Below are 21,601 nucleotides of genomic sequence, written 5' to 3' on the forward strand. Positions count from 1 at the left end.
AAAGTTTTACGATGAAGAAACACTAATGTGGTGTATTATTAAAACAAAGATGCAGTTAAGAGTCAAACCTAGGAATAAGGATGTTTACTATAAGTCAAGAACTTTTTCTTTTTGGCGAGCGTCATAATAATCCAGCATTTTAAATATTTAGTGAGAACTTCAATGAAGAATTTCAGATAATGTACTACCTGCTGTGTTTTTCTCATAAGAGACAGATAGATCTCTGAAATACCTTCAAATAATAAAAGACTATCTCTGTCATTTAAAGGCGGCTGAGATATAATTGTTCATGACCTTGTTCGTATGATCCAATTGTAAGGCTTGAACTTGACAGTTCTATAGCGCCCCCATTGGATGAAATCATACACACACTCCTCTCCCTCTCTGCTCCTCCTCCCGCTCTGTGAGGCAGAATTTGAGTGTTGAGTTCAGAGCAAAGGCCAACAGTGAGTCCCATCTGTTTACCAGCGGTGTAATCATTTACTCAGTCCGGCTCACAGAGGGGCACTCTCTGGTGATCCTGCTAGCTTTGACATATTGACAACAATATGAAAGGCTGCATTAACACAGAAAAAGCTAAAGAATTAATATAAACATGATCTATTAGGTTTATGGAGAAAATCTTTGTTTTCTGGTCTTTTCTGTAAGTTTATTTATAAAATAGAACAAATAAATAAATGTTGAATAAAGCTGAATAAATGTTTAACATCCCAGCGGAAGCTAAATGTAAATGTTTGACCTGATCAGTTTTAATTTAAAGTGTCATTTTCACCCCTTCAATCGTTAACATCCATAACGTGCTTTCAATGATTTTTTCCACTTTATACATAACAACTCTCCAAAACAACGGGCTGTTGTTGTTGATGTGTCAGTTCGGCCCTGAGCGTCAAACGCAGCAAATTTGTTGACATTTGGTGACGCACAATGAAGCTCACCGGCTGAACTTATCCTCCGAGTGTTAAATTGTATATGCCCACTTTTAGATGTTATATTTAATATTTAAATTGTTAAAAAGATTAGCATTGCTATGATTAGTCTAATCTCAATTATTATCAGCTTTCTCTCCATTTCCACAGCCTGCCAAGGCAGAAGGCCGTCTACCATTTAGTCTGGTTCTGCTCGAGGTTTCTGCCTGTTAAAGGAAGTTTTTCCTTCCCACTGTTGCCAATTGTTCATGAGGGGTTAAGTTGGGCCTCTGTAAATCATATCACAAAGAATAAGGTCTTTGCTATCTGTCCTGCTATTTAATCACTTTTGGCGATTTGATATTACCTTCAATGTTTTGTTATGAGAAGAGACAGTAACCTTTGCACCACTGACAATATGGCATCCTCACTGGGATTGGACAGAAACACACACACACACACCACACACACACACACACACACAAAGATCGATCCAAAGGGGCACTGGTGTAAATCAGTTGGTAGAGCAGTTCGCCCCATGTACAGTATAGAGGCACACACACATCACAGGCTCGACTCCCGGTCTGTTTCAAGTCTGGTTCAAGTTGCACTTCTCAACAACTGAACTCTTCTATCTTTCTGTTCTGCGTGTGTAAAAAGTTTTACCACATGATCCGACAGTTTGTGAGGAACAAAAAAAAACACTTTTATGTATAATCTTAAAAGCAAACGAGACAATACAATTAAGCCATTTAAGGTGGCGTGTGTTGATGTGTCAGTCGATGTGTGCTTTGCGTGTGCGTAAGAGTGGGTGGGGGTGGGCGTGTGTGTGTGTGTGTGTGTCTTTGCCTGAGAGAGCAGATTGGCTCTCTGAGAGGAGACTCCTCTTTACAAACGTAACGCTGCAGTAACTGAAGGGCCAGACAGAATCAACAAAGCCAACTGCAAACTGACCTGAACCGGTTCTAAGCTCCCAAGTGCAAGTCCTCACTTTTTCACAAGAGGTCAAAGGTCACGTGTTACGAGATCGGAAATTAAGATCGGAAATGAGTCACAAAGAACAGTTCTGATGCAATCCAACAAAAGCATAAACAAGCAGTTTTGATTATTTGCATTGGTCAGACTTTTCATACTGTCCCTGAAAAGTTTTTGTGTTTTAATCTTGCTTTTGACATAGACATTGAAAGTGTTGACAATGTATTGACTGGATAAATAATGACAATAATTCACAATAATCTCTGTACGTTAAAATAAAGCCTCGTGAAAATGGTAAAATGCATTGGTGAGCACCTGTTTGGAAGCTATTTGAATATTTTCCTGTTTAACTTTCAGAGTTTCAAAAGTTTTAAACCTTCAAACGTGCATAAGTTAATCAAAAACCCCCGATGTGAAAAACAAGTTTAACACTTATAACCTGAGATGCCATTATGTCCCTTTTCGCCTGAAGTCAAGGGCAGGGTTGGCAATAAGGGGAGGCACAGGCGCTGTGGCCAACAGGTCAAAGACCTGTTTGTTTTAAATCTTCACCCAAAACTCACAGTCAGGTTCAGTCTCTGCGCTGTTCTCTCTCGGCGCAGGCTTCTCAGGAACCAAGACACCATGCAGCGGGCTTTGTTCAGCCGGAGCGCGCTGGTCGCCCAGCAGGCAGCTGCGGCCCTCGACAGTCCGCTGACAGCGAGGAGCGCGCCGCTGCTGCAGCGCCTGGACCGCTCCATGTCCTCCGTCACCATCCCGCCGCCGGCATGCATGATGCGGCCGCTGGAGGCTCCTCTGCGTTACCTGTTCGGACCGGGACCCTCAAACGTTCCTCCACGTATTTTAGCTGCACAGGGCAGGCCGATTATTGGTCATCTGCATCCAGAAATGTATGAGGTAAACGCTGTTTGAAACTCAAAAAGACAGATTTTTATTATAACGTCACTTAATGAGCTACTTTAAGGTGGAAAGAAGAATTCTTTACCCAAGAACTGAACTTTGACACAATTTGGTAATTTAAATTTATTTTATTTTAACTTGTTCTAGTTTTATGTAAAGCCTGGAACACAGAATGATCAATTTAGTTTAGAGTAGATTTATTACATTTTAATTCTACCTCTCGGATGGTTTATATGACTATATATCTTTAAAGTTTGTTGCAGTTCATACTGTTTATGATTACAGTTAAATTTTATACAAACCACATCAAAACTTTCAAGTGAACAGTAAAGTTTTCGTGCGTAATTGCGCACAAGAAACTTTGCTCAAACTGGCAGAAATCCCTGAAAGTAAATGATCATAATACTTTCTGCAGAAGGCTCCAATTACTTTTTACTGTATTACCCAGATTATGAACGACATCAAGAAAGGAATCCAGTACGCCTTTCAGACAGAGAACAACATGACCATATCTATGAGCGGCTCCGGGCACGCGGCTATGGAGTGTGCGGTGTTTAATACTGTGGAGCCCGGAGAGAGTGTGCTTGTTGCCATCAACGGAATCTGGGGAGAGCGCGTGGCAGAAATCGCAGAAAGAATGGGTACGTCTTTACGCACGGTTTTACGCACGCTTCCATTGGGTCGCCAGATGAGACAAATAACAACATGTGCTTACTGTGCTTACTGTGTGTGTGTCTGTCTGTCTGTCTAGGTGCCAATGTACATAGAATGGTAAAAACACCAGGTGGATATTTCAGCAATAAGGAAATAGAACAGGTAATCACAATTACCCGAAAGCAGACCAAAACTTTGAAAACCTACATCAAGGAAAAAAACATTAATGTCATACCTGAACCATTAAGCTGAAAATATGACTTAGAAACATAATAATTAACACAGAAAATAACAAGAAAAAAAACTGCGATTAAAGTCTCCTCTTATCTTTCTATAGGCGATGCAGAAACACAAGCCTGTCCTGTTCTTCCTCACACACGGAGAGTCCTCTGCTGGCCTCTGTCACCCAGTCGATGGTGTTGGAGACATCTGCAGAAAGTGAGTCTCTATCACACCATGACTGTCTCATTTACTCACAAAAAACGTCTTATGTCTCTCTGCTGACTGTCATATCTGCCACAGACATAACTGCCTCTTACTGGTCGACACAGTTGCATCTCTCGGGGCAGCGCCAATTTTTATGGACAAGCAAAGTAAGACAAAGACAAAGGAATAAATTCTGTCCACCTGCTACCGTGTGCTTGCGTGATATAATCTGCCTCCCTTTGTGTTACCAGATATTGACATCCTGTACACTGGTTCTCAGAAGGCCCTGAATGCACCTCCTGGCACAGCACCCATCTCCTTTAATGACAGAGCATGGTGAGGAGGCGCTGTATAGGTTGTATCTGCATGCAGGTTTCCATAGAGGAACTGTGAAAAAAGTGAAATGTAGTAATCAAAGCCGACATCTCTTTGTCTCCTCACAGCCACAAGATGTTTAACAGGAAAACAAAGCCAGTATCTTACCTCTTGGATATGACACATTTGTCTAACTACTGGGGTTGTGATGGCAAACCAGCCAGAATGTAAGTTTATTATTATTATCTTCATACCACCGAAACCTACCAAAGGATTTCATGATTATTTTTTTAAATTAAAAACTTAAACTTTAGGTATCACTTTGTGTCGTAAACACCCGTTTTATTTTAAGAATAATAATTACTCCCATGTGCTCTGGGTTTTAGATATCACCACACTGGTCCAGTATCTGGATTCTTCGCCCTGAGAGAAAGTCTGGCAATTCTAGCTGAGAGGGTAAAGAGACCTCTTTTGGAGTTACCTTATTGAAAGACTTCAGGGACAAAGCTCCTTGAATTTGCCTGTAATGTTTTTAGCAGCTCTTGTGTGTTTATCATTGAACTCCATGGATCTTTGTCTCCCTCTAGGGGCTGGAGGAGTCCTGGAAGAAGCACAAGGAGGTGGCAGCCTACCTGTACAGAGGACTAGAGGACTTGGGTCTCAAGCTCTTTATCCCTGATCGGGTGAGAAAAAAACAAAAAACAAAACATGCAGGATAACTTGTGTTTTGTGCAGAAGAGTCATTTCATTTCAACATTGTAATTTCTGACATGTTATGCAGGACTTGAGGCTTCCCTCTGTCACCACCATTGCCATCCCTGAAGGCTATGAGTGGAGGGAGCTGTTGACCTACATCATGAAACACCACCAGATGGAAATGACTGGAGGCTTGGGCCCTTCCATCGGCATGGTGAGCTGCTGTGTTCATTTCAACAATTCAAGATCAGTCTTATCCCCACTATAACACAAACAGTAACAACCAGACCCAGGTCATCAGTTTGGTCTCTGATTCATGCTGCTGAGTCACTGCTGGCTCTGACGTACTGTTCTTTGCACCTCTCTGTTCATTAGGTGATGAGGATTGGATTGATGGGATACAACTGCGAGAAGACTAATGCTGACATGGCACTGCACGCCCTGGCAGACGCACTCAAGAACTGCAAAAAGAGCAAGGCTTAAAAGACCACAATGCTAGACCACATTTATAATAAAACATAATATTCATTCGATTCATACATTTCATTTTTTTCTGTCCTTTTGACTGTAGAGATTTTATAAAAGATTACTTACACGTGCCTATCTTGTATAAATAGGCTACCTTTGAAATAAAGGAGCAAATTTTGTCATGTCATGGTCCATGCTGAGTGCACTGAAAGATGTCAATAAAGTGTGCTTTATTTAATCAAACAGCTCTCCTGCATCAATGTGTGATAGCAATAATACATTATTATTTTTAAAGCTGCAAATGTTACATTTATTCGAGGTTATTTTAAGTATCTGGAATGTTTAACTGTCTGCACTACATTTCCCAAGATCCCCTGCTTTAATTCCAACGTCTATAAAAATACGTCACACAACGTCAACACAGTCGCAGTGCAACTACTAATATAGTAACATTTAATCTAATTCCGACCGATTTTTAGCAATTTCGACCGTAACTCCGTTGTCCACAGTTTGGTTTATTTAATGGCTTGCCCTGTAAATCACACAGGTAGGATATATTAAATAATATACACTGAAAAAGATGTATTGAAACTGTGTCAAGTCAACTTCGGTTAGCTAGCTGCAACGTCAAGGTGACCACATCTCTGTTGATATAAATAATCCTACTTAGAAAGTATCTAGCAGCTTTTACATAAATAGTTTTCTGACAAGTATAATTGTACTAACGTAAAATGTGTCAAGTCTGTCTGTATCCCATTTAATATCCAACTCAAACCTGCCGTTACTGTAATATTCAGGTAAATATATTGCAACCTATTTAGATTTAAGCTAGCTGACGTTTGCTGTTAGCCTCTGTGGGAGTCAACAAACTGCAGCCACTGCACAGATTGAGAAGTTTGTAACCTTCGCTTTGACATTTCATGACAGGCAATAAGTAATATTGTTTGTGATCGTCGGATCGATACTAAAGGATGCGTTGTAACTGCATCTTATTTTCAAAAGTTTGGATGTTTGTGATTGCGATGTAAAACAGTCACCTTCCTCTGCCAAAGTATGAGTCCTCTTCTTCTGGTCTCCGCTGAATTTCGGTCCTTCAGCAGCATTACTGCCACCCAGTGTTAAAAGAGGAGACTACGGTATATCATAGTGGATTTGATTTAATTGCAATCTGTGAAGCGCTTATATTTTTGTGTATTGATTTTTTTTAAAGAGTGAGTTGATTAATCGTGAAGCAATATTTTGATATGTTGATGATGATGACAATGATAAACATAATTCTATAGCTTTTATTACTGTAGCACATTCAGGCATAAATGCAAAGCACCTTATTTAAACCCAATAATCGTGAGATATACTATGAAGAGAAGCCTTTATTGATACTCAAAGGAAGGCGGGAGCACAAGGAGAGAAGTAAGAACAAGTACATAGAGAAATAACAAAAAAAATGATAATTATAAGATGCGTATAAAACTGAAAGAGAAGAAAAATAAGAAACTATACAAGAGCAATTAGAGCCACAATTACAAAATACCTGTTACAGGGTTCGATGTTATTGACAGCAGAAGAGTCGTCAATTACATTCGTCGTCACTTATATAACACACACTGTTCAGAATATATAGATACGTGTGAAGATTTTTCAATTTGTTACTTTGGTGTTAAGTACAGTATACTAGTCAGTTTATGTCGGCTATGTTCTTTTTGTTTTGTGTGGTTAGGTTTGTTTTCTTTAATTCAACTCTAGTCAGGTCTCTTTTGCAGAAGACATCCAGATCTTGGAAGTTAAACATCCATATTATTGTAGATAATTGGCCTTTTTCATGAAAGACGTTTTGACATGTCATGGTAAGATTGGTTGAACATAATAATGATGACTGGATTATATTTAGCTGGTATCCTTGTATTGTGCATCCCTGCTCACTCAAATTCATGGCAAACACTAAACACACCTAAACACAAAAAAAGCGATCAATAATGTTATTGGTCAAGGCCGTGCTTTTTCTGTTAAGACAAGTTAGCGTGTCTGCTGTGCTAATTTGAATTAAAAAGTCTCCTAACAAGATATTTGTCATCTGTAAAGTCAGCAGACCAATTAACTGTTGAATCACACAGGTCAAGATGCATTTGTTTTTTCTAGTATTGACTCAAAAATATATGAATTATCTCTTCTTCAATACTGAAATCAAGCTATTGGGGTAAATAAATAGCAATATTTGGTCCATTCCTTGTTATTGGGTCACACTTAAAATTTGTGGTATTACAGTTACAGATATGGAATGTTTTTTCATTATGACAAACTTTGGTTTTTGTGTTTAACCATCAGTGGAGCTGAACCCAGGCCTCCTCCCTCTAGACTGGCTCCTGGGCACCTGGGAGTCAGACGAACCTGGAGAGGGCTGTTTCCCCACCATAAAACCTTTCCACTACACAGAGACACTGAACTTCAGCCACGTGGGACAACCAGTCATCAACTTCATGTAGGTTATTCTGTTAGCAATCACGCTTAAAAGATTGACCAAATATCAGACGCCCTATCCTGAGTCAGCGAAAGACTTTGGGCCACTGACAAACAAACTTGTTGTAGTCAATGGCCTGTTATTCACATAGTAGGATTCCGTCATATGCTGGTTCATGAGACTCATAACTCCAACTGCTCAGTTAAATATCAGTCCATTTGATCATATGCAGTCAAATGAGGTTTTTGATGGGATAGAGGACTGGAGACGACGTTTCCTCCTTCTCCTTACATAACCACATCACTCTAAGTATTGTACGGCCATTTAGATGGAGACCTGCTAAAGACTCTCAATGACATACCCTCTCTAATACACCAAAAAACACAAACACACAAACCTTCAAGTGCACTACTAAGAGGTAAATGTATTATAGGCTTTAGACATAACCACTAATGCCATCAACAACCATGCCCACAATTATTTATACTGTCTGTCCGGTGCCCAGTACACATACTTCATTGCACGATAGACCTTTTAAAAAGGGCCCCACATTTTAACCTCTGACCACATCCAGCATTATTGATGAGGGTGGTCTGAAGTGAACTTTGTTTCACCTTTAACCACACCCACCAGTGTCAGTCACAGGTCTAGAGTTCACCTGATAACTGCAGCAAGTTGAGAAGTTGAACCACTGCAGGTCAGCAAAAGCAAGATATTAAGGGGTGTTACTGTTTGAAAAGCTGGCAGAAAAATGTTATCATAGTAACAATGTGAGATAAGATGAATTCTTTTAGAGGGTGGATCCTCTCTTTGAGACAAGACACCTGAGCTCATCTTCTGTTGTTTAAATGTCTGTGACTTTTTAAGATCTAATGTTCTGTAACTTGTAAAGTGTTTGCGCTGCCATGTCTACATTAACAAGATTTGCTGCTTATTGTAATATTAATTTATTTGTGTTATAAAACACGTGGCTGAATCCTCTCTGGTTCTGTGCCTGACAGGTTCAGTGCCTTCAACGCCGAGACCAAGAAGCCTCTACACAGGGAATCTGGCTTTATAAGAATGCAGCCGGGAACCAACAGAGTGGCGTTCATCATCGCACAGAATTCAGGTCGTTATCGATGTCATGTCACTGAACGTACCCACCTGTGTTTATGGAATATAGTGTAATTTTGGATTGGTCATTCCAGCTGTACAGATGCTGGGAATGTAAAGGATTTCTGAGGGAATTGATGTGACTACAGTGCAAGCATATCCCAGACAGAAACATGAACACACACCTCTTTCTGTTTGATTTGTCTTTCTTTCGCTGTCTTTACTTGTGCTTTGTAGGTAATAGATAATCCTTGTAATTGATTTACATTGTTTAAAGACTATTTTTAATGTATATTTAAGACCTACTTGCTTAGATAAGACATAAATTGTTAATTTTTTACTTGAACAAAATATTTGTCATAAACACATGTAAATACTTCCCACATGTTTTGAGTCCAGTGTGTGCGTTCCTGCAGGTCTGGTGGAGATCGAGGAGGGAGAGCTGACAGCGCAGCAGCTGAACCTGCAGAGCCAGGCTGTGGCCAGAATCTCTTTTGCAAGGGAGCCGCATGTAAAGCAGGTAAAACCGCTCATCTGACGATACATCCCTCTTATCGTCAATCATTATTAATAACTTTACTCATAAAGTCAAACCTGTGTCATATAACTTCCCACAAAACGTCAGGAGTTTTCTCAGGAACTTATTTAAAATAGTGACCTTGCTTGCTCTTTTCCATCTTACAGATTTCTCGAGTGTTTCAGCTCCGACCGGATGGGAAACTGGAGCAGACTGTTTCCATGGCAACCGACAACCAGCCACTGATGCAGCACTTGCGCATCACCTACCGTCGGTCATCTTGACTCATCGGGCTGGAAGTTTTTTTTTGTATAGAAATAACTCCAACAGGAAGGCGACAATAACAATCACACTTGAGTTAAACAATAATATACTCCTACGTGAAGCTATACAATGGTATGAATCCTACGGTGGTGTGTGGTAATGGATGTTGTAATGGAGTTATGGTGTCTGAATTTAAATCAACTCAAACAAAACCACTTTAATAAATCTTATAACACTCTGCGTACAGTAATGTTGGGACGTTGTTAAGGCGCTAGAGCGGGACGGATAACTTCACTTAACAATTCAGTGTAACTCATCAGAAAGTTTTGTGTGTCTCCTTGGATGTATAAAATATATTTAGTGCATTTCCATCCATCAATCCATCCATTATCTATACTGCTTATCCTGTTCAGCATATCCCAGCTGTCATTGGGCGAGAGGTGGGGTACACCCTGGACTGATCGCAAGTCAACACAGGGCTGAGTGCATTTCCTTCCTTATAAAACAGTTACGAAGCCCATTTTTAAGTATTTAAAATCCTGCGCTGTCTCCATTTTAACAAGCTTGCACTCCTCTTCTTTCCTGCCATTGCTGCATATTTGTCCTTCTATAAAAACCTGTAGATTAATTAGTAATGTGGGCAGCCATTGGCAGGAATGCATACCACTTCATTTGTCATCATGTACAAGATAAATAAAATGGGACCCATTCCCATTTTATTAATGGTACCAGAAAAATATGCTCGATAGCACAACTAGATAATCCAAAACTCTACAGGTAATCTTAAGTAAAAATATATTTATAGTAAATGTTGCACTTCCATTAAGTTTGTTTACTAATGGCCTTGGCTGAGTATGGCTAATCGAGTATGGCTGCTTGTGTTATCTTAATATGTATTGTCCAGATATCTAATCGTGGAGCTGTAAAGCTTCATAAGCACTGATAAATTAATGTACTCTTATCTTTAACTCTTATCTTTAACTGTCTATGCACTATTTTAAGTAACTGCTGCCCGTCTGAAGCCAATGCATTGTGTTGAACTGTTTTTAGAGTAAATGTACAGAGTCAAAGAGCGTTGTTGTTATACTGTTTGTAATTGAATCAGAATCATAAATACTTTATTAATCCCCGGGGGGGAATTGTTGACCGAGGTTATAGTTAAAGGTAATAAAAACTGACTTGAGATTCTTGGAGTTTCATCAGTGTATGAAGTTTGCTTTATGTCTTTCATTCGACAGGTTCAGAGGGAGCAAATTAAAGTTAATCTACCTATTTCACCTTATTTTCCTTTGTCTTTACTTATTTGTATATCTTAATGTTCATAAGCTCTTTGCTCTGTCCTTATGGGTTTAACATTTGACGTAGAGCTCAACATGAATGATACTTAAGCAATATCACTTTTACTACAGATCAGCTATTTTGTATCATGTACATTTATCTGCATGTTTTAATTCATCACCAGTGAAATAAGAGTCTGCTGTGTGATTCAGAGGTACCAGCTTGATCAATGTCGACGAACACGTCTGCTGTTATGTTAATTAACAGTATTCAGAACACCTGGCTGAGGCGGAGTGATGTTGTTCTTTATATCAGCACTTATGGAATGCCTCTTGTCCAATCAGATTACTTGGTTGGAACTAACTTTTGTATAATAATTAAATAATTGTTCTCTGTCATTTTATTTCATTCATGTTAATCCACTATTGCTTTTACACTGTCAAGATTTTCTCATAATAAAGCTGCCTGAGAGTCACATCTGTGGGGATGCATCATAAAATAATCAACATATTAAATATGTGGTGCAGATTTAAAGTTTATTACGGATTCAATAAAAAACATTCAGACACACATTTATAAATTAACACTCTGAAAGTGACAACCATCAGGCATACCAAACAATCATCCCGTCTTTATACTGCAGCGGCTTTAAATGTTAAAAGTCATCGTAGACATAAAAAAATAAAATCATAAACAAACTATTTACAGATTAAAAAGGAAACTATACCTCCAAAACATGTGCATGTGTCACATACCACTCCTGTGCTCTGCTCTTTGGCCAAAAAGTGACACAACCTTTCTTGGTTAATCTCAAGTTGCAGCTGAACGTTTAATAAGCGACAACATCTTTGATCATATTTGGATTGAGAAACTGCTTGTGCTTTGGTCAAGTGCCATTATATAAATAAATCCATGACTGGTTGATACCTCCAGAATTTGCTCTCAGTTTTGTAGTAACTCATGGGTGAACCATCATCATCATCAGAAAGCGTTGGCTGAATTTTCCTTCAGGTTTATATTCTGAGACAAACATCACATGAAAGCAATCCAACTGTTTATCTCAGGAGTGCAAACAACCTGAACACCATCGTACATTACAGTTACAACACTGGAGAAGCCTGCATTAGTGCGCAGAAGAGGTGGACTGAAGCTCTTGAATATCAGCGTGACTGCTCTTTGGATGAAGAACGATCACTGACAGATTTATCACACACCAACAAAACACACACACACACACACACACGATGCTGATGAAACATTCGTCGATGGCCATTCAGCGACAGACTCTGGTCTGCTGGCAGGATCAGTCCCCCGTTACGTATCACCACCATCTCCCCTCCATCGTTTATTGACAAGTCTGAGATTACAATCTCATATCAAACAATGATGACGACTCCTGTGCGTCCGTCCCGTCTGCTCACTGCTCCTTCATGACGTAGACGTACACTGTAGTCAGGAAGTACTTCAGGGAATCGATGCTGGACGACAGCCAGTGCTGTTCGGGCGTTAGATCCTTCTTCACCACACATTTCATTATGTCCGCCTGATGAAGAAGACATTTCAGATTTTAAACGACAATCAAACATCAGGTGTTAACTTTTATGAATACTTTTTACTTCACTTCTATTTGCATTTCTATGCAGCTAATCCTCATTTAAATCGCCTGGAGCCATTACGCAGGCTGAAATGACTGTTATTTAATCTAGAGAAGCTGCTCTTGCTGACTCGCTACAGGAAGGAAGCTGCATTACAGACAGTGAAAGTGCTATCACATCTGTCAAGTTTGGGCTTCAAAATAAACCGGAAAAGAAGCTCCCCCCTCTCTCCTTCAAGCTTAACGTCTATATAAGGATAGAATTGAGCTCCGTCAGCCTGACAGAGCAGCAGAGAGTGGAGGTGCTGACAGCTCCTCTTCACAATCAGACACAAAACAAGGACAAACCGCACTCAGCTGCAAAACTTCATGGAGGTGTTTGTGCTGGAATATCATTAGTGCAACATCCTGAACGTGAGGTGGCAAGTGACGAGGTTGCTATCAGGGGCAGCATTCCAATCTTTGTGAATTTACCCCTCAGAGTCTACAGCTGTACCAGTGGCTCTGTGAGGCTGTGTTAGGGTATGGCTTTTTTGTTTTAAGCTAACCGCTAACATAAGCAAGCTTATATGAGCGAACATCATTATGTCCGCCAACATTGTAAGAGATTGGTTGGGCTGTTTTTACATCACAAAAGAACATAAGATGCTTGATTTCAAAATTAAGAAAACTTCATTGCCTGAAAATTTTGGGGATTAGGTTTCAAGGAGAATAACATCTGTAGGTTATGCTAAAGGTGCGGGATTTCCCAAAACTGAGAAACATACATTCAGAGTTTGAACGAGGGAAAAAACTTTGCTGACAACATAAAACCCTTTCAAAAATCTCCTAAACTACTCATGTTAAGAGGATATTATGTCACATGGGACCCTGGGAACTAGTTAACACTCCTGAGCTGAACGATAACGTTGGCTAGCTAAATGCTCACTATGCTAATGCTAAGATGCTGATGTTCAACGCGTATAATGTTTACATAGTCACCATCTAAATTTTGTTTGTTAGCATGCCAACATTCGCTAATTAGCTCCAAATACAAAATACAGCAACAAGCCAAAGTACAACTAACCAACTGACATAACCATCCATAGAGCTATGCAGCTAATATGACTAAAAACAGATGAATAATATATCTTGAACATTTTGGTGAATCATAAATATTATATTGTATGCTCAGATGACAGCTTCATACTGAAATGTGCCTGCAGTTTTCTCAGCCTCTGATCTGTAAACAAAATTCACCACAATGATCAGGACATCAAGTTTTTCTTTCCTTTTATTTTAATCACCGGGTGCTGCCTTTTTTCCTGGAGTAGCTCTCAGGAAACAAAAACATTCCCAGTATGTCTGACCACATATGTCTTATTATAGTCAACAAAAACATACTTTAATAAGTGCTGCACCTAAAAATACATTTTGAGCTGAAAGGAAGCTGCAGTATTTTAAGAACTCAGTTTTGGGGCCTTTCTGAGCAACATACCACCAACTCCCCTCTAACTCTGACTATCAGATCTTAGGAAAGCAAACACAGCTCTGATCCTAAGACATGATAACGAGATGAATTAGTCATCCAGCTCCAGAAAGAGGAAGAGAAAGAGCAGAATGCTGCCAGTTTTACTGCCAAGAGAAACAAGATACACGCAGTAAAACAAATACTAATGAGAAACATTATGTAGTTAGTGTAGCTGGGAAATGTTACATTAAGTAACAACGGGAATCTTTCGCGCAGCAGTGGTCACTTACCCATCCTCCCCGTCTCTTCAGCCATTGAACCAGAAACTTGCGGACAAACTGGCCCAGACTGTCCACTAAGATGTGAACGGTGGTTGGATGGCCTTGTCTGACACAATCCACTGCCAGGGCTCCGGCTACTGCATACATGGACACCACTTTCCCCCACGTTATACCTACAGTGAGAAAAACAGACATCACTGTGTTATGCTTTTATGCATGTTAATAGAACAAAAAGTTGTAGTAAACCTACTTCACTCAGAATCCTGTTTTACTTAGTGATGGTTTGTGGTAAATAGTAAAGCATTAAAAACACGAGTATTTTCTGGGGTTTTATGTCTTTTAGATTGTAAACCTATCTTTTGGCTTTGGACTCGTGGTAAGTAATTTGAAGATGCCGCCTTGGTCTTTGGAAAACTTCGATTGTAGTTTTGCAGATTCATTCTTAAACCTACGATGACGCCTTTTTAACGACCTCTGAAACTAAATTTACTACTAATGCCTCTAAATGAGCAGCAAAAGCAAAGCAGATGGTTGGAAAGTAATCCTGTATTTACCCTCATCTTCAGACGTGGTTGTGTGTATTTCATGAAGGTCAGGCTGCAAAACCTTTACATTCTGGCTCATTATTTTACAATTATGATGGCCTTGCTACAGAGCTATATCTTGCTGCTGGCTTATTATTAGTAGAAAGACATTACATAACAAGGGAATGTTAATAACTTTAAGTAATCATTGAGACTCTTTATTTCCTCATACAGATATTAATCTAACTGAACCACAAATACATAAACTATCGCTATGCATCCTGCAAAAGAAAACATTGATGAAAGAATGAAAGAAAGAGGATGCAACTGTCTTTAATTGACTTCCGTAACAAGCTTTTCAAGACACCTGGTGTACCACTTTTGTCCACAGGGGCCGCCAAAATCAACCCAAATGAAATTCCCTATAGCTGCTTTAAATGTACGATTAACAGAATAATAATCAACAGATTTTGGGATGTTTCAACTAGTTTGGAGCCAACGTGAATCATTAACATACAAACAGGATGCAGAAACTTAAAGCCTTTCACTTTTGACCTGAAAAATATTTGCATATTCATAGATTCTGGGGGGTTTTTTTGCCTTTATTTGATAGGATAGCTGAAGAGAGACCGGAAATGTGGAGAGTAGAGAGTGGGGGATGACATGCACCAAATGATCAGCAGACTGGGAGTCGAATCTGCCATCAGTGCATCGAGGATGGAAGCCTCTAGGGCGTCTGCTCTACCAACTGAGCTAAACCAGCTCCCCTGTCTTTTAACATTGTGTGGAGAGGATGTTTTAGCTTCAGCATTCAGGCTGATAACATGAGCAGTTTTTGATGAATGAAAGGCAAACATCCCATTATAATTAGATCTGAGCCTCCATCCTGCCACATTTATTCCAGAAGCTCCTGTAAATAGCAGTCTTAACCTCCATATCCTCTGTGGTTCGTCTTTGGTCAAAGCCTGTAACATTTTCCGTGACCTGACACAAAGCATTCAGGGCAGCTAGAGGACTTTGTACAAAATATACTATACCTTCCAGGGATAAGTCAACAAAGCACTGCAATTGTGTCAATGTAGGTGATAAGAAGTCTCAACATACCAGTTGTAAATTAAAGAGGGTGAGACTGAGAGGTGGCTGAACAGTGACGCAGTTTGTAATGTGAGGGAGGTCAACAGGTTCGGAAAATGATGATCGAGAGTCGTAAAGCTGAGAAACTCCTCTCTCCTCAAACAACCCACTGTGATAATTAAGGGCATGAGGCCATTTCGAGGTACAGTTTCCAGGGCAGCAGGGATTGTATCAATGACCGTCAGTGATGTAACGCAGGACCTAATGACATTAGCCTCCTTAGGCCGCAGTTGACTGTTCCTCAGAGCTGACCCACAGTGTCTGACTGTGGCTATAAATGGGGATAGAGCTCTGGGTAAGCTTAAATGAGATAAGTGTACATGGAAGCTGTCAGAGAACGTCATGTCTCACTCCTTACTGAGAAGCAGGCCAAGAATAGAGACAAGATTGTCAGGGATAAAGCTGCAGGAGAGGAGGGCGGAAAGAGAAAGAGGAGCAGTGGGAGGCAGGCAAAGATAGATGAAGGAGTGACGAGCCATGTTGATGCTTCTGAGGGAGACCACAGTACAGACGGACACTAAACTGCTAAACAACATGTGGTTATGATACAAGCTTAAATGTCATTCCTTTGTGGTCTGTATATTCATGTAAAGCAAAAGGAGGCAGAATAAGGATGACTAAAAGCTAAAGATTGTGGTTTTGAAATGTATTCCGGACAGCAGGGAAAACAAAGTCAGTGCATGTTTCTATTTATATCAAGGTCTCAACCCGTCCCAGAAGGCCGGAGCACCCCCGGTTCAACGGTTTGTTATTCTTCAGGAGGAATCCCACGCTGTCTCCAAAAACTGCATCTTTGTGACGTCAAAGCAAGCACACGCTCTGCCAGAACACAGGCATGAAAATCGTACTAAAAGAGTCCGTTTTCCTCTTTCCTGGACACAAGTCAGTGTTTAGTTGTGCATCACACTGCAGTCAGACGCTCTAATCTGTCCCAAAGGCACACAGAAGACAAAAAGTCGCACTTTTTATTTGGATATTTTAAAATGTTAGTGCTGCTTTATATAGTGTACAAAGCAGATCTGTTGTCAAGGCAACCTAAAACAAAACCAAGAGCCAGTATAAACAAGTATAAGATATACAGTCTGAAAGAGCTTTAACACAAGTCCAGTCGAGTCGCAGCTATACTGACAAAACCGGAGTCCTCTGAAAGCCAAGACTGAACAAAGATGCAGAGAAACCATTTAACACTATCTATCACTTAAGGCAGGCCTACTTGCTATCGTGTAAATGTGAGAGTAAAGGTGTGGTACAATAACTGTTTGCTGGTTACCTTTCTCTAACTCATATTTACACAAACAACTTGGTTTAGTTGCACGTTTGCCACCAGAATAAAACTGTAACATGCTGACATTTATCATCCATCAAAATAAAACTCACTATCTAACAACTCTCAAGAGTTTTAAGCCATGCTAAGCTGCTCTGTGAGACTGTATAGATGCCCAATGGTGCTTTGATCTGAATGCCACTATTAGCATGCCAAAGTGCTACAAGGACATTGCTAACATGCTAATATATTTTGCAGGTATGTTTAACATGTTCACCATCTTAGTTTAGCGTGTAAGTATGTTAACGATTGCCAACTATTAAGGAACATTTGGACCTGATGATGCCACTAGATGAAATGCTGAGAGACCATTAAAAAGGACACAGTTGATCCTGGTAGGGACATGATTGCATCTAACAAACTTGGCCAAATGGCAATCCGTCCAAGAGCGGTCGAACAAGATCCTTCACTCGACAAGAAAAAACACAACCTTACAGTTGCTTTATAGGAAAAGCCAGGGAATGATCAAAGTAAATTTGATTCACCTGCTGGAAAACATTTTATAGTAATCCATCAGACAGCTGAGATATTTCAGTCTCTGGAGCAACGGACCAAGATCACTGTCCCTAGATTCATACTCAGTACATGGCTCAAACAATGTGTGCAAACAACAATTTTCCTCAACAAAATGTAAGTGACATGATACAAGACCATAAGAGCTATGACAACTGCAGCCTCAAAAAACCCTACATAAAGTCCTGATTCAAGAGTGAGCAGGAAACAGAACAGAGAGCCGGATCTAAAGAGATGTATTTGTAACCACACGATATCTACATCCAGCGCTTGTGCTTATTTATCAGAATATAGATCAAGGGAAAAATTTTAAGTGAAGAAAACAAAACCCTCCTAACCTAAAATAGCCTGGGAACCAGATGAATCTACCCATGTTTTATTTGCTCTGGCAGAAGCTTCTGGACCCCTCTCCTGTTCAGATTCTCATTCAGCCTGATTCAGGTCAAAACTGTTAATCTAATATGAGGAGGGCTTGAGAGCCGTTTAGGCATTTTAGTACACAAAGAAGACGGTGGACACTAAAGTAGAACCTTCTGCATCCACACTCCTGTCAGTATTGCATAAACTTGACAGTAGATCATTTAGAGGTGGAGCTAATTTTTTACGGTATGTGATCGGTGCATTGACTGAAGTACTCGTCGATACTTGATATTGATTTTAGGTGAGATGGAGGCGATACTGATATCGGTATTAGAATGCATCTTTCACTATCTTGTGCAATATTATCACTATCATGTACAATTATGTTTAATATCATGTGCTCTTTACGTTTATTATCTGGTGCAATATACGTTTTTACTACTTCTTATTAACACTCCAAATACGACGGTCAATGTGACTGCCATCACGACTTTCTGCTTACTTTTGTTAACTTGTAATTATAATATTGTTCTTCTATGAGGCACTGTCTCTTTGCATTTAACCCATATACTTCATATTTATTTTTCACTTATATTTGAGTTGAGATTTTTGTGTTACTCTTATTTTGTAGTGTATTTTTTAGAACATTCTGGCACTAGAATTTCCTTCTAGATTAATAAAGTCCGATCGGATATTATCTTATTCTCAACAAGAGGAGCCTGGTGGACGCTGCAGAGGCACACCAGTTTGATCACAGTCATGGTAAACACTGAAGTTTTAAAAAATCACTTCCTGTTCTGTCAGATATCTTGTAACTGAATATTTCATGTTTCATTTCCTCCTGGCAGAGCAGATATTTGTGATTCGTCATCATCGTCATCATCACCTCCGGGAACAGCTGTGTACCTGTTGAGAAGATCTCTGTTGCCACCCCGATGAAGGCATCCGAAACCATGTTCTCCATGGAAACAGAGATGTTGAGCTGCCGCGCCACGTTCCTGTACAAGCTGGGCTGCATGCACTCCAGCTCGTCGCCTAGGTAACAAGAGCGAAAGCACAAAGTGAACAGAAGAAATAAAGAAAAAAGAGACAGGAAGCAAAACACAGATTCAGTTTAAAACAAGTGTTTAAACACTCTGAGTTACACAAACTATTATATAATACAACTGTTCAACCGACTGAAACTGTTAATCTGCTCTGCTGGATGTTAAAGTTAAACATTTATGTCTCTAGTGGCTTCTCTTACAAGAAGTCAGACATTTGAGCTGAGTCAAATCCTCCAGATGTAATCAGTTGTTTAAAGATGTTCTCACACACTCACACACACACACACACACATAATCCTCTTCTTGATATTTAAGCACACAGTGTAGTATGTACATGGAATTTAATGAGAGTGTTTCGGTCTGGTTTCTCATGTTTCATAAGAATCAATCATCTCTTCCATCTCTGTTGAGTCATCTTTTCGGTCTGCCTACTTTTATCTAAAAGTAGATTGAAACACAGTGACTCTGCGTTTCAGACCCAGGAGCAGCGATCAGATCACTGTCATCAGCTCGCACGAGCCTTCCAGCCAGAGTCACACTGCAGAAATGATTAATATTCACCAATATCCTGTTTAATTAAAGTGCGTTTCATTTCCACTTTACAGAACGTCACTCATTTCGAAGCATCGAAATATTATCAGCTTTCGGAAATACACACAATAAACGTACTCTGAACGAGTTTGCCTTTTTTGGTGTCATTATGTAACTACATGGAGTCCTTATATCGTCAGGAAGACTATAACAAGACATTGCAAAGTCTCCAATCCGAGACTTTTTTTAGTACCATCTGTTTGTTGAATTTGGCAAATACCTCAAAAAAAATGTCAGCATATTTTACTCAGTGTACACACTTTGAGATCAAACATCAGATAAAACCTACAACGCAGCCAGAGCAGAGTGAAAACGTCAAGACATTTAATATCTTCATCTTTTCAAGTTGGATGTTAAGATACTGATCATAAACCCTGTTGCATCTCTCTGATAAAGGCAGAAGTGGCTTTGCTGGAGTATGCACTCTCAAAGGCTTATCTGGTTAAAAGAGTTGTGTTTCATCCATTTCAATTCAGCTTTACATTCTTAATTGACTAAGGCTAAATTGTAATGTCTAACCATGATCCCCTCTCCTGAATACATGAGGGCCAAAGTTTACTAGGAAGTAACAGCCTTAAGTGTGCACACATGCTGCTATAAGATGTTATTTGTCTTTCCAGGTCTTTTTCTTACCGAGGCAGAGAAGAACCAAAGAGACCTCAGTGAGCGCCGCGTTTGAAGGAGTGAGGTTGAGTTCAGTTTTGGACCATCCCAGTCCGTTCTGGTTCAGTCTGGACAGTATGTAGTCTCTGCACAGGGCCTTCGACTGGGACACCAGCTCCTTCTCTGTCAACGAGCGGTCAAACACATCCAGGACCTCTGCAGCAAACACAGACGACCTCCGCAGGACCTCCATGTCCTCCTGCGGGGGGATCTGGGTCAGAGAGCGTCTGACCTCTTGGGATCAGCTTTGTCTCAGTGTGTCTTCTCTTTGAGGAAGTTTGTGAGGACAATGTAGCGGCTGTGAGGGAAGAAAACTCTTCTTTAGAGGCAGCTAATTTTAAGGGAATTAATTAAATCGCATGAGAAGGAGACAGAGACACTTTGAGTCAACACACTGTTGCCAAATAAAGTAAGCTGCTCAAGTAACTCCATTAACAATCCCTGCTGTTACTACACTTTGTTCCTACATTCACAAGGAAGGACTGTGGGCTTAAACAGATATTCAGAGTCTAAATCTGACCAGAAACTTACATAAGAATATGATGGAGGCGTTATTGTTGTGAGTCACATGGTGGGATAGTCAAGATATTGCTACACTTCTTGGATTATGCAACACCAAGCTGATACCACAAGATGACAAGGGAAGAATTTTGCTAAGTACAGCACCAGCCCTATCTTTAATTGAGGTTAAATTGCATAAAGCATGTCAATGCAACCTAAAGTTACCCGTAAAGAGTATGAGAATTTATGAAAAATGTTACAGACAAAGGCATGCCTACCTTCAACGTTGGATCCACATTGAGATGCAGCCTCCAATTAATTAATCAGGCAACCTTTCAGAGTGTGTCTGTGGTGTTTCTCAGGCAAAGGAAACACAGCTCGTCTACTCTCAGACGAAAGTTGTTCCGGACCATGAAGAAACCACAAGGCGAAGTCTTATTTTTCTCGGGTCACATCTCCATTAGCGTTTATACTCCGGTCGGTCCACTTGTTAGCCCGAAAAAGCACCGACTGAGGGACGCAGGCAGAAGACGCCTACCTGTTGTGCCACCCTCCCATTGGCTCTACATGGGTGCGTTTGTTTTCACAGGCAGGAAAAGCCCGGAGGAGGATTTTGACGTCTGCCTCCGAGCTTCGAAACTCAACGAACCTAACTACGGCGGCCAGAGGGAG

General features: G+C 40.1%; 3 protein-coding genes across 4 annotated transcripts; 2 read left to right on the top strand and 1 right to left on the bottom strand.

The window, feature by feature from the left end:
* The first annotated feature begins 2,504 nt into the window (after positions 1–2,504).
* Positions 2,505–5,354, top strand: agxtb (alanine--glyoxylate and serine--pyruvate aminotransferase b). Its single transcript, XM_069685309.1, has 11 exons — positions 2,505–2,777; positions 3,229–3,421; positions 3,532–3,596; positions 3,772–3,872; positions 3,957–4,027; positions 4,112–4,196; positions 4,304–4,402; positions 4,562–4,631; positions 4,763–4,858; positions 4,957–5,085; positions 5,247–5,354. The coding sequence occupies exons 1-11, from the start codon at positions 2,505–2,507 to the stop codon at positions 5,352–5,354; spliced, it is 1,290 nt and encodes a 429-aa protein (XP_069541410.1).
* Positions 5,355–5,774: 420 nt separating this feature from the next.
* On the top strand, positions 5,775–10,947 carry thap4 (THAP domain containing 4). Its single transcript, XM_069685241.1, has 5 exons — positions 5,775–5,886; positions 7,662–7,815; positions 8,796–8,905; positions 9,306–9,409; positions 9,574–10,947. Exons 1-5 carry the CDS (start codon positions 5,862–5,864, stop codon positions 9,688–9,690), a joined length of 510 nt encoding a protein of 169 aa, XP_069541342.1. The 5' UTR covers positions 5,775–5,861; the 3' UTR covers positions 9,691–10,947.
* A 518-nt stretch (positions 10,948–11,465) lies between these two features.
* bokb (BCL2 family apoptosis regulator BOK b) lies at positions 11,466–21,425 on the bottom strand. Of its 2 annotated transcripts, XM_069685239.1 has the most exons (5): positions 21,208–21,425; positions 20,399–20,726; positions 19,035–19,163; positions 14,283–14,446; positions 11,466–12,491 (listed from the first exon to the last, which is right to left on the bottom strand). In XM_069685239.1, exons 2-5 carry the CDS (start codon positions 20,619–20,621, stop codon positions 12,366–12,368), a joined length of 642 nt encoding a protein of 213 aa, XP_069541340.1. In that variant the 5' UTR covers positions 20,622–20,726; positions 21,208–21,425; the 3' UTR covers positions 11,466–12,365. The 2 variants fall into 2 exon arrangements, with proteins under 2 accessions (XP_069541340.1, XP_069541341.1); XM_069685240.1 differs by lacking the exon at positions 21,208–21,425 and having other exon boundaries at positions 20,399–20,893.
* Positions 21,426–21,601: the final 176 nt, after the last annotated feature.

The sequence above is a fragment of the Semicossyphus pulcher genome, unplaced genomic scaffold (genome assembly GCF_022749685.1).
Source record: "Semicossyphus pulcher isolate SPU_LCO1_2020_fin unplaced genomic scaffold, fSemPul1.0.p SCAF_7, whole genome shotgun sequence".
Classification (NCBI taxonomy): Eukaryota; Metazoa; Chordata; class Actinopteri; order Labriformes; family Labridae; genus Semicossyphus; species Semicossyphus pulcher.

What these genes read in the sequence shown, in the direction of transcription:
- bokb (XM_069685239.1), bottom strand. Translation starts at nt 20,621, where the DNA reads ATGGAGGTCCTGCGGAGGTCGTCTGTGTTTGCTGCAGAGGTCCTGGAT. An exon ending in TTTGGTTCTTCTCTGCCTCG is followed by an intron (nt 19,164 to 20,398) that starts GTAAGAAAAAGA and finishes CTTGTTACCTAG; the next exon opens with GCGACGAGCTGGAGTGCATG. An exon ending in TGAAGAGACGGGGAGGATGG is followed by an intron (nt 12,492 to 14,282) that starts GTAAGTGACCAC and finishes CTTCTTCATCAG; the next exon opens with GCGGACATAATGAAATGTGT.
- thap4 (XM_069685241.1), top strand. Translation starts at nt 5,862, where the DNA reads ATGGCTTGCCCTGTAAATCACACAG. An exon ending in CAACCAGTCATCAACTTCAT is followed by an intron (nt 7,816 to 8,795) that starts GTAGGTTATTCT and finishes TGTGCCTGACAG; the next exon opens with GTTCAGTGCCTTCAACGCCG. An exon ending in GGGAGCCGCATGTAAAGCAG is followed by an intron (nt 9,410 to 9,573) that starts GTAAAACCGCTC and finishes TCCATCTTACAG; the next exon opens with ATTTCTCGAGTGTTTCAGCT.
- agxtb (XM_069685309.1), top strand. Translation starts at nt 2,505, where the DNA reads ATGCAGCGGGCTTTGTTCAGCCGGAGCGCGCTGGTCGCCCAGCAGGCA. An exon ending in GTTGGAGACATCTGCAGAAA is followed by an intron (nt 3,873 to 3,956) that starts GTGAGTCTCTAT and finishes TATCTGCCACAG; the next exon opens with ACATAACTGCCTCTTACTGG. An exon ending in AGCTCTTTATCCCTGATCGG is followed by an intron (nt 4,859 to 4,956) that starts GTGAGAAAAAAA and finishes CATGTTATGCAG; the next exon opens with GACTTGAGGCTTCCCTCTGT.